The sequence below is a fragment of the Kogia breviceps genome, chromosome 19 (genome assembly GCF_026419965.1).
Source record: "Kogia breviceps isolate mKogBre1 chromosome 19, mKogBre1 haplotype 1, whole genome shotgun sequence".
Taxonomy (NCBI): domain Eukaryota; kingdom Metazoa; phylum Chordata; class Mammalia; order Artiodactyla; family Physeteridae; genus Kogia; species Kogia breviceps.
The window spans coordinates 57,254,972-57,271,787 of record NC_081328.1 but is presented as its reverse complement, the minus strand read 5'-3'; the positions used below and the strand labels follow the sequence as shown (position 1 = coordinate 57,271,787).

Here is a 16,816-nt window from a genome sequence, read left to right as displayed (position 1 = left end):
TGACCCTCTCAAGAACAGGCCTCCTGGCCCCCTGGTCCCCGCGCAGGGCACCTTCTCTATTTTCACACCACACACACCCCCTCTTCTCACTGGCGCATCCAGGGGACGGATGTCCCACCCTCCACGGCCCCTTGTAGCGCATCAGAACTGCAGATGGGGATGCAAGTGTGGGAGGTTATTTTTAATTCTCAGCTAAATTAATTTGGTGCAAAAGTAGCAGGAGTCCCTTCCCTTGTAGGAAATACTTCTGTTACTGTGAATCTGGTACATAAAATAATCCACCCACTGAAGAACAGAATTAGCACGGGAGCTTTGGGTTGGGTTTGTTTCCCGAAATAACTTCTTTTCCAGGTTTCCCGTGGCAGCATGGCACGTGAGGGGTGCAGAGCGGGGTTTCAGGACCAGCAAGGCTTCCACTCAGAGCTTCACCTGGGGGATCTCACCAGGATCTGCAGAACATGGCGGGCCTCTCTGGCCTGCGCTCTTTTAATGGGTCCTCTTGCAAGGATGTGTCACCTGAGTTTACACACCACTGGGTAGCAGCATTTGGTGAGGGATGAACTCCCTCAAGCCAGCAGGAGAAACAGGAAAATACTGGTCTACTTGTTTTTAAAAGAACATTTTGAAAAAAAAAAATTGAAATAAATCTTAAAAATGTCACCACCTCCAGGAAGCCTTCCCTCATTCTTCCATGACACACACTCTCCCCTCCACTCCAACTCAACAACAGCTTCTCTCTTCCCCCACCGATGGCAGCCGTCACATGCAGCCTTACAGCGTGAGGATCTGCATCCTTTTCATCAGAGAGGATGCACTGGGAGGGCAGGACCCATCTGTCCATCACCTTTTTATCGTCACAGCCTGAAGCCCTCGATAAACATTTAGGTGACAAAATATTATCTACAGCTGAAAACAACTGTAAAGATCACCAAGTTCCATCTCCCGATTGATGAAAATGAAAACCACAATCTAGAAAGGGTTTCAGTGACTTGGCAGGCAAGGCTCTCCCGGTTCCTCTGCCCTGAGACTCTCTTTACCTCACTCTGCTGAATTTTATTTTTTTTGAAGGGGAGGGAAATCTTTCTCCTTATTTTCTTTTTTCTTTTCTTCTTCTTCTTCTTCTTCTTCTTTTTTTTTTTTTTTTTTTTAAATTTTTGGTCGTCTTGGGTCTCCGTTGCTGCGCATGGGGCTTTCTCTAGTTGCAGCGAGTGGGGGCTGCTCTTCTCTGCAGTGGCTTCTCTTGTTGCGGAACACGGGCCCTGGAGCACACAGGCTTCAGTAATTGTGGTATGTGGGCTCGGTAGTTGTGGCTCACAGGCCCTAGAGCACACAGGCTCAGGAGTTGTGGCTCACAGGCTCTAGAGCGCAGGCTCAGTAGTTGTGGTGCATGGGCTTAGCTGCTCCGCAGCATGTGGGATCTTTCTGGACCAGGGCTCGAACCCGTGTCCCCTGCATTGGCAGGCAGATTCTTAACCACTGCGCCACCCGGGAAGTACATCTGCTGAATTTTAAATGCCACTTTTTAGCGCCTGCACCTTTTACAAATCACACTTTGTTGGTTCAGGAATGTAAAAAATGTTTGGGGTATAACAGGGTTTTTCTCACACAATGGTCTTGTTTCCCTATTACATGTAAAAGCACACTTTGAGAAAATAGAAGATCTGCTAATTAAATTTATTTCTAGATTTATTTTACATGTTTCTAGTTTTGCTATAAGTGCAGCTTTGAAATTTAAACAACTTAGCAGTCTTTTTTCCTTTGCTCAGTTTCTAAGACACCGAGAAGAACTTGAGAACAAGAGAATTCGCAGGCTGTCAAAAGGCAAAGCAGGCAGCTCCGTTCTTTGGACACTCGGCTGCCCGCAGGGTCCGGCTCCCTCCGGACGCTGCTCCTGCTTTGCAGCAAGTTGTGCACTGGGTCCCATGTTTGGCTGTGAGTCAGTCATTTACGGTCGATGCTCTCAGCTTCTTCAGATGGCTCGCTTTTACGGGCTTCACAGACTTGAAGTGGCACCCAGATCAGAAGCAAGCTTCCCCGCCTTGTAACAAGCTGGTTCATCTCCTCACTTGTGCTCTTGCAAACATGCAGGCGGCTGCAGCCACCTCCCGACGGAGGTGGCTTCAGTAATGACCCCGGAGGTTATTTTCAAATCCCCTGAATTTGACTCAATTGGACGGCTCAGATATAAGAAGCGCAAAGCCCTTCAGGAATCGTTTCTCCCCGGACAGGCCAGGGGCACCGGCCGGTGAGGATGCGTCAGGCGAATAAAGGCAGGGAGGCTGCACAATGCAGACCAAACCCCGGGAAGCCGACGACCTCCAGGGCTTGAGGCCTTTCCACAGACCCCCCTCCACCTTCTCCAATGTCCACATACCCAGCACACAGGGCAAACCTCCCAAGGATTACGTTTCAAGAGCTGTTGAGCATTTGTGTCATCTTAAACACATCGCATAAGAAGACTCTTCCCTCCCTACACTTTCACAGATTGAAGGGGGTGAGTCCGGACATGCTCTTTCACAGCAGGACTGAGCCTGGTGTGAGTCTCTCTAAAAGCGACGCTTCGTGGCTTTTCTCACTGAAGGCGCAGAGGAAACAAAGTATGGAAAACAAGGGTTTGACGTGCTAACATACACGCACACGCACGCGCACGCACAGAAGCCCGTGCACACACCCTGCAAACCCAGGTACCTCCTGTTCCCTCTGGCGGGCGGGGAGGCACAAGGAGGCACAATTCTCGAGGGACAGAGGTTGTCCTGAGGACAGACAGGGGGGAGCTCCAGACTGAAGGACAAAGGCTTCGGACTGAAAATTTTACAAGTGCAGGACAGCGGCCTGAGGAGGAGCCGGCCGCCTCAAACCCAGCCTGGCCGGGCCCTGCCTGGCGGGCCTCACCGCAGCCCGGGCAGGGCAGGGACGGCACCGCCTCCAAGGCAGGTGGCCAGTGGCAGCCGAAGAAAGAAGAACAAAGTCACAGCACTCGCTCCCCCCAAGCCAAACGAGGTGACACCACCCCCTCCACCTGCCACGGCCTGGCTCCAGTCTTCATTTGGGGGCGGGGAGGGGGAGAAGAGCTATTTCTAAACACGGACCCTCTTACAGAGTCCTGGACGCAGGGCCGGGGTGCTGGGCAGGGCCCCGAGCTGCATTCTGAGGGGGCACACCTGCAAACCCCAACTCTGCGCCAACTCAAAACGCCCTTTTGCAACGTGAGGTGAGGAGCGCGCTGCGTGCTCTGGGCCCCGGCCCGCGGCCCCACACCCCCGCGGCAGCCGTGAGGCCGGGCTCTGAGGACCCGCAGCACCGGTGAGCGACCAGCGCCTCACACCAGGGTCTTCGACAGTCTTCCCTCTTGTGCCCTCCTCGGGCGCACGGGCTTGCACTCGAAGTCTCCAACACCATGGCTTTTAGGTGTAGGTATGCTGGGAGGGCATCTCTGGCCAGAGAACGCGGCTCGTCCAGAGGGGGTGGGGAGGCTGGGAGACTGGCCTGAGGGGTTGTTTTTGGAGGGCGGGGAGGGTCCTTCCACTGAACCCAGAAGCCTCTTCTCCTCAAGGGTCCCTTCACTTCTGCATGCATGCCTTCCACCAGACTGCTCCTTGAGACGTGAAGATTATGTCTGCTCAAAAGAATGTTTAACTCCCTTCGCATCTGGTTCCTGTAATCTGGGTACCACTAGGTTATTTTTCAGTATTTTCTGTGCCTTTCCTCTTGAAGGTGGCAGAGCAGGTACAGTCTCTGGGAACTTCACGAGATGTGTGGCCTCTTTCGCCCCCTCTGGGTCTGCTGAGCTCAACGAAGACGTTATTACGGAGAGCAGACACTGGGCATCTTAAGTGCTCGCTGTGGTATGAAGAAAACTTTAATTTTTTTAATTTTCAGGGAACAAATGCTTGGGGTCGTTTTAAATTAGATTTCCCTGTTCCCGATCCTTCCATCCTTTGACCTGGTCTTTCTCATCCCCATCAGCGCTCTTCTAAACATTTGAACAGAACTTTCAAAGATGAAACCAGGTAGCAGGCTGTCCACGTGCTCCACTGACCACAGGACCAGGCCAGGGACCCCTCTCTCTCTCCCTTCACAACCAACACCCTGGAAAGAATCAGCCACAAACCTACCAGGTATTCCAGGGCGGCAGGATGCTGCCCAGCTCGTTTAATTTTCTTTCTTTAATATGCCTCAGTCTCCACATCTAAAAAATAGAGTTAACCTAGAAAAACCTCTAATGCCCCTTCCAGCTCTATAAGCCCATGATTTTAAAATGTACTCCCCACCCTCAGCTCAGCTTCATGTCCTGATACCTTCATGCTCTTCCAACTACTTCCCTAGTGAGTTCCGTCCAGGGAGCTTGCAGATTTGTTCAATAAATAAATTCGTCCTGCACACAGATGGAAGTCACATCTCACGCCACGGCTCCAGAAAGCCGCTATCACAGTCTCTGGATGCCAAGGACCAAACGGCAAAAGCTCCCCTTGGAAAAGAATGCACAATCCTTTTTGATCAGACAGGCAGGACTGGCCGATTATTCTGTACCTTTTTTTTTTTTTTTAACATCCTTATTGGAGTATAATTGCTTTACAATGGTGTGTTAGTTTCTGCTTTACAACAGGGTGAGTCAGTTATACATATACATATGTTCCCATATCTCTTCCCTCTTGCGTCTCCCTCCCTATCCCACCCCTCTAGGTGGTCACAAAGCACCGAGCTGATCGCCCTGTGCTATGTGGCTGCTTCCCACTAGCTATCCACCCTACGTTTGGTAGTGTATATATGTCCATGCCACTCTCTCACTTTGTCACGGCTTACCCTTCCCACTCCCTGTGTCCTCAAGTCCATTCTCTGTGTCTGCGTCTTTATTCCTGTCCTGTCCCTAGTTTCATCAGAACCATTTTTTTAAGATTCCATATATATGTGTTAGCATATGGTATTTGTTTTTCTCCTTCTGACTTACTTCACTCTGTATGACAGACTCTAGGTCCATCCACCTCACTACAAATAACTCAATTTCGTTTCCTTTTATGGCTGAGTAATATTCCGTTGTATATATGTGCCACATCTTCTTTACCCATTCATCTGTCTATGGACACTTAGGTTGCTTCCATGTCCTGGTTATCATAGATAGAGCTGCAATGAACATTTTGGTACATGACTCTTTTTGAATTATGGTTTTCTCTGGGTATATGCCCAGGAGTGGGATTGCTGGGTCATATGGCAACTCTCTTTTTAGTTTTTTAAGGAACCTCCATACTGTTCTCCACAGTGGCTGCACCTATTTACATCCCCACCAGCAGTGCAAGAGTGTCCCCTTTTCTCCACACTCTCTCCAGCATTTATTGTTTCTAGATTTTTTGATGATGGCCAATCTGACCGGTGTGAGATGATATCTCATTGTAGTTTTGATTTGCATTTCTCTAACGATTAATGATGTTGAGCATTCTTTCATGTGTTTGTTGGCAATCTGTATATCTTCTTTAGAGAAATGTCTATTTAGGTCTTCTGCCCATTTTTGGATTGGGTTGTTTGTTTTTTTGTTATTGAGCTGCATGAGCTGCTTGTATATTTTGGAGATTAATCCTTTGTCAGTTGCTTCATTTGCAACTATTTTCTCCCATTCTGAGGGTTGTCTTTTCGTCTTGTTTATGGTTTCCTTTGCTGTGCAAAAGCTTTTAAGTTTCATCAGGTCCCATTTGTTTATTTTTGTTTTTATTTCCATTTCTCTATCTGTACCTTTTTAATAGCTCACCCACTTCTTTTTCTCTCAGATTCAAACAACGCTCATCTCATAACTTAAATTTTGAATATATTAAAATGTGAGGCAAGTCAACACCCACAAAGATGAGCGACTGCAGGTCACAGGGGTGCCTCCTGTTAGGCTTCCCAGCAAGAAGCTCTTTGCTAACACTCTGCACCTGGCCCCAGGCTGCGAGGAGGATGGACACAGCCATCAGCCAAAACAGGATAAAATTCTGGGCGGGAAAGGAGCTGCTGAAGATAATTAACAGGCATAAACAAGCATCAACCAAGGCTTCCCTAGGTAAGCTAGTCTGTCCTATGCAAACCCGGATGTGTGTTACCATCTACGTGGAATATTAGCAGCCAACAGAGGATTCAGAACAAGATCACAGATGTGATCAGAGTTGGGCCGCAGGCCCTTTAGGGAATCGTGAACTTGGCCTCGCACCCTCCTGGTCTCCTCCTGGTCCCCTTCCCTGCCTTCCTCTCCCATCCGGTCTGCAGGATGGGGCTCCTCAGAGCTCTCTCCTGGCCTCTACCTTCTTTTCTTCGACCTCTGTAATCTCCCTCAGGCAAGATGATCTACTCGGAATGCCTTAAAAAAACAAAAACCAAAAAACCAAAAAAACCCCCCAACCAGAACAATCAGAACAAGCGCCAAAGGTAGGAATCACTTGGAGCAAATCATTTAAGTATTAGTGGCCAAAGAGGTCCAGCACACGCCGTCCAGAAATGCCTACTCTCCTGGGCCTACCCTGCAATTTTTTTTTTCAGTTAAAAGCATGACTTTCCATGTAACAGCTGAAGTTCCCCTCCACTGGATGCATTTTAGGCACTGGTGCTTCCCCCGCCCCCAAACTCCCACTCTGCTCTGCCGACCCCGCTTTTCAGCCAACAAGGGATGCAACGGAGAGACTCAGCAGAGACAGGCAGAGTTAGGTCACAAATCAGAGAGATGAGGTATTCACACGTGGGCAGTTTCAGAGATCATTTGTTCAGCGAAACAGACGCTGAATTATTCAAGTCAACAGGAGCATTTATAATACCTAATGAAAGGCGGCAAGGATCCCGTGAAACAAACTGGGGACAGTTTGTTACATCGGCCAAAAGCAGTGAGGGCCCTACTAGTTAATCGACCAAACTGAAGAGCGATTTACGTTCATTGTAAAATGTGTCAACATTTTCCAAAATAAACTGCCTTGTGTTTGTGAAAGCTACCACTATAAATTCGGTAGATTTAGCCTACGTGCCACCCAGAGCTGAAGAGGACAAACAAGATAACAGGAAACTCTCCTCTGAGCCTGGGAAAGTCCTTCCAGGGTTCAAAAGGACTATAAATCTATTCATTGGTAAAAGCCAAAGTTACATGAAATGAACTGGTAAGTCTTCCCATTAACAGTATGTGCCAGAACAACAGTGGTTCAGGCATTTAAAAAATTAAACTCGGAAACACTCATCCACGTAAAATAATAGTTTCCAGGCTACTTACATCAGTGTCAGGTCCTTTATCCGCACCCGGACAAGAAAAAGTAACAAATTCATGGCACCTCTTGTGAACCACAAAACAGCAAACTGGTGGAGAGAAAAGAAAACTAAAATTAGTAAAGTCTACATTGAATATACAAAGCTTTGTGTTCCACACAGGGCTACATGCTGTCAGAAGCCAATTTAATTTCACTACAGAAAGAATCTTATAAACAGCAATCAGAAGGCATTGCATTCGAGACTCAGCCACATTTGGTTTTTGGGTTTTTAAAATAAATTTATTTATTATTTATTTTTGGCCGCGTTGGGTCTTCGTTGCTGCACGCGGGCTTTCTCTAGTTGCAGCGAGCAGGGGCTACTCTTCGTTGTGGTGCATGGACTTCTCATTGTGGAGCATGGGCTCCAGGCGTGTGGGCTTCAGCAGTTGTGGCTCGCAGGCTCAGCAGTTGTGGCACGCGGGCTTCAGTGGTTGTGGCTCGCAGGCTTAGTTGCTCCGCGGCACGTGGGATCTTCCCGGACCAGGGCTCGAACCCGTGTCCCCTGCATTGGCAGGCGGATTCTCAACCACTGCGCCACCAGGGAAGTCCCCACATTTGGCACCGACTGGACTCCTACATAACAGAACCACAAAATGCCAGCACAGACAGGGCCCCGGGAGACCCAAACCTTAGTTCCTCTTCTGTAAAGTTGAGGGGAAGGGCTAGGGATTTTAAGACGGTCCTGCCAAGGTATAAACCAGGAAGCAAAACGTACAGTACTGCACACTCTCCTCCACCAACACAGAGGTGTGTAAACGTTGATAAACACTAGACCCATTAGTAAGAGAATAATTTATGATAAATAATACGTGTACATCCCCAACTGTGGGTGCAGAACTTCCTTAGAAGAATTCTGAACGACAAGAACTCCTGCAGACACAAACCCCACCTACAGCAAACAGCCCTCGGAAGTGAAGAAAGGCAGGGTGCAGCCTCTCAGCCCTCCTGTACGTGCCTGCTCGGCACTAGCTAGGAGGGGACCCGCAAATCTACCAAATCCTCGGCACAGAGCGTTGTCCAAACTCGGCGTGGTTTGGTAAGTATTCCCGAAGATGAATCAGTAACTGAATCACTAGTTACAGAAATTAATAAGTAACCTAAGATTTTTATGCAAAGTGTAACATGGAGGATACAAAAAAAATAAATGACCGAGGTCACCCTTCCTTAAAAGCTTCCGGTTCAGCTCCAAAGGGCATAACGCACTACTCTGTTGTTCTTTGCCGAACAGCACGCTAAAAAACAATATTCACTCAGAAATACTGGGTGAGTCCTTCGTCTTTAGTGCAGAAGGCAGGCTAGAAATTCCCAGGTTCCTAGCTCTTGTCTACTCCCACAAGTGATACTATCAGTACACCTTCCTGCACACGTGTCAGTAGATAAAGCCAACTGAAGAGGGTCAGGCCCAGGAGAAGGTGGGAGAGGCCGGCAGGCTTGCCCCGAGCCAAGACCCTAAAACGAAGGGAGCATTTAGGGGCCAGTAAGACATTCAGGATGTTTGCGATCAGCCCCGAAAGGTGTGAACCGGAGGTAACACAGACAACGGCAGTGCTTTTGAAGGGCCAGAGGCGGTGATGGGAAAAACACCCTGGAACAGACCAGGCCGGAAGGGCCAGTGGAAGCCCAGTGTCCAGCCTGGGGATGAAAGCGAGATCACCCGTCACTATTCAGCCTGCAAGAGACGGAGGTTAGAGACGCCCGGGAAATTGAAGATCGGATGGGGCCTGCCAGCTGACCACAGACACCATCTGCCGAGCCTCCTGTTCTGCGTCACTCTGATGGGTCATCTCACCCGCAAGATCTCACCGAATCCTCGTAACGCTACTTAATGTGCTCCGACGTCTACATCTTATGGAAGGGAAAACACCGTACTGATCGCTGCCGTCTAGCATGTGACAAGGGCACAGTGCTTGAGGACAGAAGAGATGGTGGGAGAGGTCAGACGGACGGAGAGGTGAACCGGGCAGACAGAAAAGGTACAGTCTCCCTCCTCCATGCAGCGGAGCGAGGACCCAACTAAGGCTTGCTGGACCCTACAGCCCTTTCCCTACCACGTCACACGGGTGGGCAGGAGAGCAAAAGATGCTGAAGGTGATGCCAAGATTCTGCACGTGGGTGCCAGGACAATGGGTACATGAAAACATAATGTTACGTATATTTAATAAACACATACACATAAATATGTGTATGTGTGCGTGTGTCTCTGCGGGTGTATACATGTGAAACCCGGAGGGCGAAGATGGGGGCAAACCACGCCCGGGAAGCAGGATAAAGGATGGCTGTTTCCGTTTTAAACAGTTTTATTTTAAGATGGTCATAATACAAGGTCACCGTAAAAGTGCATCTTTTACAAAAACGCTTCAGGCTCGGCAGGAGCAGGCGGAACCGGGCAGGTGAGGGACCCCCCACAGGAGGGGTGGGCACGCCAGGTCTCCTTTCAGAAGCCGACGTGGCCTGAGGGAGGGGCTCTCGGGCCGCCGCCCGCTGGGCACCTCTGGGGCCGGAGCGGGGCCCGCGGGGCAGCAAAGAGCGCCCGGCCGCCGGGCGGGGCCCAGACACCGCGAGGGGCAGCGCCTCACTGCTCACAGCCTCAGAGCGGCGGCCTTTCCCGGGGCCGCCGAAGCATCGCCGCCGCGACGCTCGCTAAGGACGGTAACACAGCAGCGCCGACGGCTCGGGTCAATCCCGCCAGCCTCTGCTGCCCCCAGACGGAGTCAGCTTTCGCCCACCGGGCTGAGGACGGCAAGTCACTCAAGGGAGAGGCCACGGGAGCCCTACTTCCTCATCGCAGGTCATTATGGATACGGTGTTTTGAAGGGAAAAGAACATTCTGATTCCCTACTTAATCATTCAAACATTTGAGCCTTTCATCTCTCTTTTGTCCGTCTCATTCAGGTGGACACTTAAGAAAGTCCGTATTTATCAGATCCCTTTGGCTAGTTCGGTGTTTGCACCTGTCCTTTCTATCCCCATTTACCTGTCCGTGCAATGACATCTCTCCAGCTGGCCGTGTATTGACTGTACGCCTGAAATCGCACGTCCAATTTTATCCTGAAAAGAGCCACACCCTCACTGCACAATACAATCCAAAAGGGCAGCAAAAACCCCACCCACCCCCAAATCACTTCTTCCCAAGCTGCCCCAGCAGCTCCTCTCGCCCCACCTTACATCCAAAGTGCCTGCACTCAGCCCCGCAACGGGAGAGGTGGGAGAAAGGTCCAGAGAGCTGCTCCCCCAGAAGAGTTATCAGGGGACAAAGACCCTGCGAGGCCGGCTCAGAGACTCAAGATTCAGACCTAATGACGAAGGACACGCCAGCACCCACGCCAGAGATGGGGGCCGTTGGAGGAGAGGAAACACCAGAGACGCTCTCGATCACTCCCAGCCCCAGCTGAGGGGAGGCTGGGCAGCCAGGGAGGGGGGCCGGGCTCGACTTGGCTCCAGGCGGAAGCAGCGCTGCCTGGGAAAGGCTGCCCAGGAAACTAAGCAAGGGCCAGGCACTCCAAAATCCCTGACAGCTGGCCTTGACCTCTGGTGTCAGGTTCCAAACTAAGTCGGGTAATTCTCACTTCCTAAGACAATAAAACACCACCATTTGAGAAGTCTTGCTAGTGCAGCTGAAGAATGAGGAAAGGACTGAATAAAACAAGAGAATGCCCCGGTTCACCAGCTCAACAATTCGGTGCTATTGTTTCTATCCTTTATTATTCGGAATTCTGAGAGTCTGCATCTCACCAGCTCTGTGGGGCAGGGAATGGGGAACCTGGAGGGTCAGGGGGGTCACACAGGCAACACAGGTCACGTACTTGCTTGACCTTGGCAGGCAAGGAGGAAGAAGTAGAGACACAGGGCCTGGCGGCTTCTTCCTACCCCATGGCTTGTGTCCTGGAGCTGGACCCCTGGCCCCTCAAGGATCCTTTGCGGAAGCAAGCCCAGGCCAGCCCATACGACTCTGGATGGGGTTTCATTCTCAAAGACGTTGGGTCACCGCTGCTTATATAACCAAATGAGAGGTCTGAAAATACGAGGCTATCCTGCAGCTTGAAGCCACAAAGTAAATCTTCATTCAATTATCTTCTAAGCACAAAATGGCTTTCCTCTAATCCCCCGTGATGCACTCCTGATGCCTGGTAGGCCTGGACAGACAGCGAGTCCCAACGTTACCTGTGGCTCTGGAACTGGGAAGAGTCCCTCCCCTGATCCACGCTGCACGCCGGTCTTACTCATGGAAGTAAAATGAATGGAGATTACGGCGAGTTTTTGCTGTCTGTCAAAAGTATGTTTCAGGTACAGAACAAATAAGTCACCTATGTTTGGCTCAAGAATTCGTAAAAAGTACCCCCCCAAAAAAATAGAGGGGTGTGTGGTGACGCTGACCTGTTGATGTTCACAGCGGGTTCTCAATCACGCTTGTTAGTTTCAAGAGAACAAACACCAGCGAAGGGTGGGCTGCAATCCACAAAGAGAAACAACACCCACTTCTGACTCTGTCCCCCCACCCACGAATTGGATAAGAGCGGCTCAGCTCTGACGAGTCTTGGCCCATCACACACACCGGGTGGACCTGAGTGCCTTGTCTCTGTGTCAGACGTCACCGTCACAGAGACGGCGAGATACCGGACCATGTTTCCTAGCGTGACCGTGGGCAAATGGGAAGCCCAGAAACACCTTCCATCCTCCATTCACGCACAGAGCTTTACTTAAAAAGAAGAAAAGCATGGTGAACGGATGCCACATAACAAGGAATCAGCTGCAGTTCAGTGCTTCTTGCTCATCAGTGCAAATTCCTCCTTAAAAATGCCACCAACGCGATCACACACAAAAAAGGTGATTAGTCACTACTTCATACCTACGAGGAAGGCTGTTCTTAAAAGGAAGAAGAAAACAAAGCACCAGGTGACGGTGAGGGTGAGATGACACTGGAACCTTTGTCCACAGCCGGTAAGAATGCAAAATGGTCACAGTCCCTGTGGACGACAGTACAGCTGTTTCTCAAGAAATTAAACACAGAGCTACCCTAGCACCCAACAATTCCACTTTTGGGTATAAAACCCAAAGAACTGGAAGCAGATCTCCAGCAGAGATGTGTGCCCTGGTGTTCATAACAGACTTATTGCAGTAGCGAAATGTGGAAACAGCCTTGATGTCCATCAAGAGACGGGCGGATGGATCAACAAAATGTGCTCTATGCATACAATGTAACATCGTTCAGCCTTAAAAAGGAAATCCTGACGCACCCGCTAGAGCGTGGGTGAACCCGGAGAGCGTTACGCAGGGCGCAGCAGGCCAGCCGCAAAAGAACAAATGCCGTATGATTCCACTCACGTGAGACGCCTAGAATTCGCAGGGGTGTAAAGCACAACGGAGGTTATGCAGGGTGTGGGCGGGTACAGAGTTTGTTTGGAAAGATAAAGGATTGTGGAAATGCTAAGGGGCGATGATCGTACACCCTGGTGCATATACTAAATGCCACTGCACTGTACACACACAAAAATGGTTAAAATGGTAAATTTTATGTCATGTATAGTTCACCACGATGTAATTTAAGTAATGCGTCAAACTAGAGTTACTGACATTTATGAAGTTATAAACAAGGGGCACAGCTGTAGAGTCTTGCTTATGTGAATTTATGATTTTCTTGTGTTCACAGTGGAGTTACAGCTCCAAAACCAAGGAAGTACTTCCTTCCATTTCATAAGATTCTACACAAAGTCCATGCCAGATCGGAGTGGGGACATGGGGAAAATTGAGTTTCAGAGCCAAGGACTCCCACGATCGTGTAGGATTAGAGATGGGCTCCTTTGACTCTCACATCTCCCATGCGAAGAGCCAGCATCAGTACCAGCGATGGAAACAAGGACCTTCACCCTGTGAGCCCGGCTTTCCTACCAAATCCTTGAGAACCTTTGTCACTTCGTTACACGCAAAATGGGATCATCCCTGTTCACACTTCACAAAGAACGCCATGCTCATTGTGGGGAAGAAATACATACTTATGTGTCATTTTCCATTTCTTTTTCAACAATAATTCCCTTTCACCTTCAAGTCTTAAGACCATATCATTTAATTCAGTTCACAGTCATGTAACATGGAACATATGCATAAAAACCTTGTTGTCCAAAATTAATGGGGTAAAAGCCATTATGTAACGAAACCTGAATTCAAAAAAGGAACCTACTAAATTTAATAGTTTGACTTCATTTAGAGCAGAAGATGCGTAGCTGAGCTTCTGCGAGTTCCTTTTTTTAAATACATAAATGGCTGTCATCATGTGAGATGGTTTTAATTAAATTTTGCTTAGCTGGAAGGGATTAATGGAAGGTAACGTCACGCCGGAACGCAGTGAAATGAAAATCTCTAAGGCGAGCAAGTTGCTTTCAGCTTTGTAGGGAAAGTAACGAAAAACTGAGCTTATATTATATTTCCACGTTAAAAGAAAATTATTGGTTTCAGATTTGTAACAATGAAAACAGTCTTCTCATGTGAGACACATTAAAGTTGTATAAAAACAAATCAAATCAAAAAAAAAAAAAAAAAAAAAACAAATCAAATCAATGTGCTTTATCACATGGTATAAGGAATGCCATTCTCCAGCGGGCACACTGGTTCTGCCCCTATGCTTCTGAGCACATTCTCCCAAACAGACCCTGTCAAAACCCCTAATATTCCTATTTCTGACCAGGCAGCCCCCTTCTCCCCCTGACCAGAAGAATCACCTTTACCGTCCTCTCAACTGTCTCTCTAAAGTCACCAAGTCCCACGGATGCCTCCTCGTTTGCGTTCCTCCCTGGCTGGAACTGAGATGTTGGGGTTGTGGTTTTTTTTTTTTTTTTTTTTGCGGTGCGCGGGTCTCTCACCGCTGTGGCCTCTCCTGTTGCGGAGCACAGGCTCCGACGGACGCGCAGGCTCAGCGGCCACGGCTCACGGGCCCAGCCGCTCCGCGGCACGTGGGATCCTCCCGGACCGGGGCGCGAACCCGCGTCCCCTGCATCGGCAGGCGGACTCCCGACCGCTGCGCCACCGGGGAAGCCCCCGAGATGTATTTTGAAGAAAGAGCCGAGGAACTGAACCCAAGGTGTGAAGGAAGGGGAGCCAGAGGTGGTCCCCACACTCTTAGCCAGAGGATCAGGCCAACAGTGTTGCCACGCTACAGCCCAGAGGAGAGCCCAGAGGTGAGAAGAGCAGAGAAGACCAAGGGGGGAGAGACAGACACACAGAGACCGGATCTCGGTGTCGGCGTGGCACTCGCCCTCCAGGTCCGTGATCCCTCGAACGCCCCTTAAATTTTTCATTTCTTTCATATGCGCCTGTACCTTCATGCATCCCGTCTAATTTACTGCACCTGAATACAGAAGCGCGTGTCGTACACTTTTTACGGTTAACGCCAGCTGGACCCGAGCTGTCCTGCGCCTGCTGCTGAAGGAGCCTGAACGACAGAGGGAGAGCTGGCAGGTGGTTGGAAATGGACGGAGGAGACCAGGAGGCGAGAAAGAATCCACCTGGGCGTGGGGACCCGCAGCCCGGCCAGCTGTTCACGGGAGTGACACCAGCTGCAGGAAGAGAGACCTTCCCCCGCACCGTTGTTTAAACGGGGGCCTCGGGCTTCAACAAGTGGCGCGTGACGTCCCGGGGGGGTCACCAAGATACAGTGTCAGGCAGCGAGCGGGCTTCAGAGCTGGGGGTCAAAGGTCAGCTGGCGACCGCAGACGACAGCCTGGGAGGCACCGCTTGGCTGACGGCCAAAGGCAAGGCGGTGAGTGAGGATCCCGGGAGGGGGGCTCCTGTGGACGCCCACCTGTGCAGGTGACGCGGAAAGGAGGCAGCGGTATGAGAGGAGAGAGTGCGGGGGGCCTGGCGGGGCTGAAGGAAGAGAGGATTTTACACAGGCGTCTCCCGAATAGAAGCTCCCCCTCTGCAGCCACAGACTAAAGCTGAGCTTTGATGACTCTCGGCCCGTCGTGGCCCCGGCGTCACGGAAGAAGGTAGGTGACAGCCACGCGCACGCCGACAGGTGGCTGACAGCCAGTCCTCCTCCTTTTACTTATTTCAACCTCTTCCCGTATCCAACTCAGAGCTGAAATGGAATGGTCTTTTCTGATGCCAACTACCAATATACAGTCATCAAATCTGACGACCTTAACTGTCCTATCAAGGCTGATCTGCGTCATGGAACCAAAAGCCTCCCTTGAAGTACAGGACAAATCATGCAACCGTGTTTGAAGGGAGACCCTAAGGATCGACGGTTAAGCTCAAATCTGCAGTGCTTTTGTGCCGAGTTCAACATCGTCTAAAAACCCAACTTTCCTTGTAACTTCTTAAGGGCATAAAGCCTTCCTACCCTGGCAACAAGAGCCCCTATTTGAACACCCACAACCCAGGACGCCTTTCAGATTTCCTTGTTTTGATGCTTAAACACTGCACACGTTCTACACAAGGGTTTATCAAGCCCGTGATACCAGACTTCTCTCTACAACAGTTTTTAACAATTTTTTAAAGAGTTTTAGGTTCATAGCAAAATTGAGTGGAAGGAACAGCGTTTTCCCATGCAGACCCCCTGTCCCCACACATACGGCTCTCTGCTGTCGACGCCCTCCACCAGAATGGGGCATGCGTTACAGCGGACGACCCTACATTGACACATCACCACCCGAAGTCCATAGTTAGCACTGGGGTTCACTCTTACTGCAGTATTTTTAAGTCTTTTATTTCTCAGTCTGGAATGACTTCAACTGGGCTTTGTGAGGGACTCACAAGGAGGTGAGGTTGAACTGGGCTCCAGAACCACAGACTTTGCCTTCTCTCTCCCCTTCCAGTCTAGAACCCCCTTATTTTAGCAGAACAGCCCTTGTCCCCTCTGCACCGAGGTAACGCACTGCCAAGAGCACAGGTCTGCCTGCCCTGAGGACAGCCGAGGCCGCACTCTTTCAGCGAAGTGCGTGCCACTTGTTTTAAGAGCACTCCGAACCTTTCCAAGGAGGGTGGGCAAAAGAAGCTGCAGCTCCAGAATCCTGGGAGGATGGAAGGTGGTAAACACACTTAGGAACCATGCTTCAATTCTCAATGCAAATGAAGAATGATCTCCCACCGTGCGGACGAAACCTCTAGCCTCTAACTGGTCCCATCTCGCCTGGGGCACGAGGAGGCAGCGGGGAGAAACCCGCCTCTCCCTCGGGCTGTGAAAATGCTGCACTGGGGCTGAGCGTCCGGGAACGTAACTGGGGGAATCTCTCCTCTTCTCTGGCTCTATAGCCAGACATGTGTTCTTCTCAGTGGGTCTGTGCAAGGCTTTGGGGGAACTTCACTCTTATTCAGTTACTCAGCACATGTTTATCAAGCACCTACCGTCCAGCCCCACTCCCCAGGCGTGAAGGTTCAAGGACGGTGTCTGCCCTTAAGGAGCACAGGGTCTAGTTAAGAGAAACGACATGTAAAGGAAGAGGTGTCTCTCACATCTTCTCTGTCCGCTCCTCCTCCCTGTATCTCCCACTTTTTTTCTCCTTCAGTTATAATGCAGAAACCAGGGTATGTTTTATATTATGGAGCAGTTTTATTACCTTTCTCTTTCT

The 16,816-nt window shown here is 50.0% G+C and overlaps 1 protein-coding gene across 11 annotated transcripts in view; it reads right to left on the bottom strand.

Moving 5' to 3' along the window:
• Positions 1-16,816, bottom strand: part of PRKCA (protein kinase C alpha) — a 355,119-nt gene that overhangs the window by 202,434 nt on the left and 135,869 nt on the right. For all 11 annotated transcript variants that reach the window (XM_067021352.1, XM_059048527.2, XM_059048528.2 and 8 more), the window contains one exon: positions 7,220-7,302. In XM_067021352.1, the coding sequence (XP_066877453.1) occupies positions 7,220-7,302 (83 nt within the window). The remainder of the gene's footprint in view (positions 1-7,219; positions 7,303-16,816) is intronic.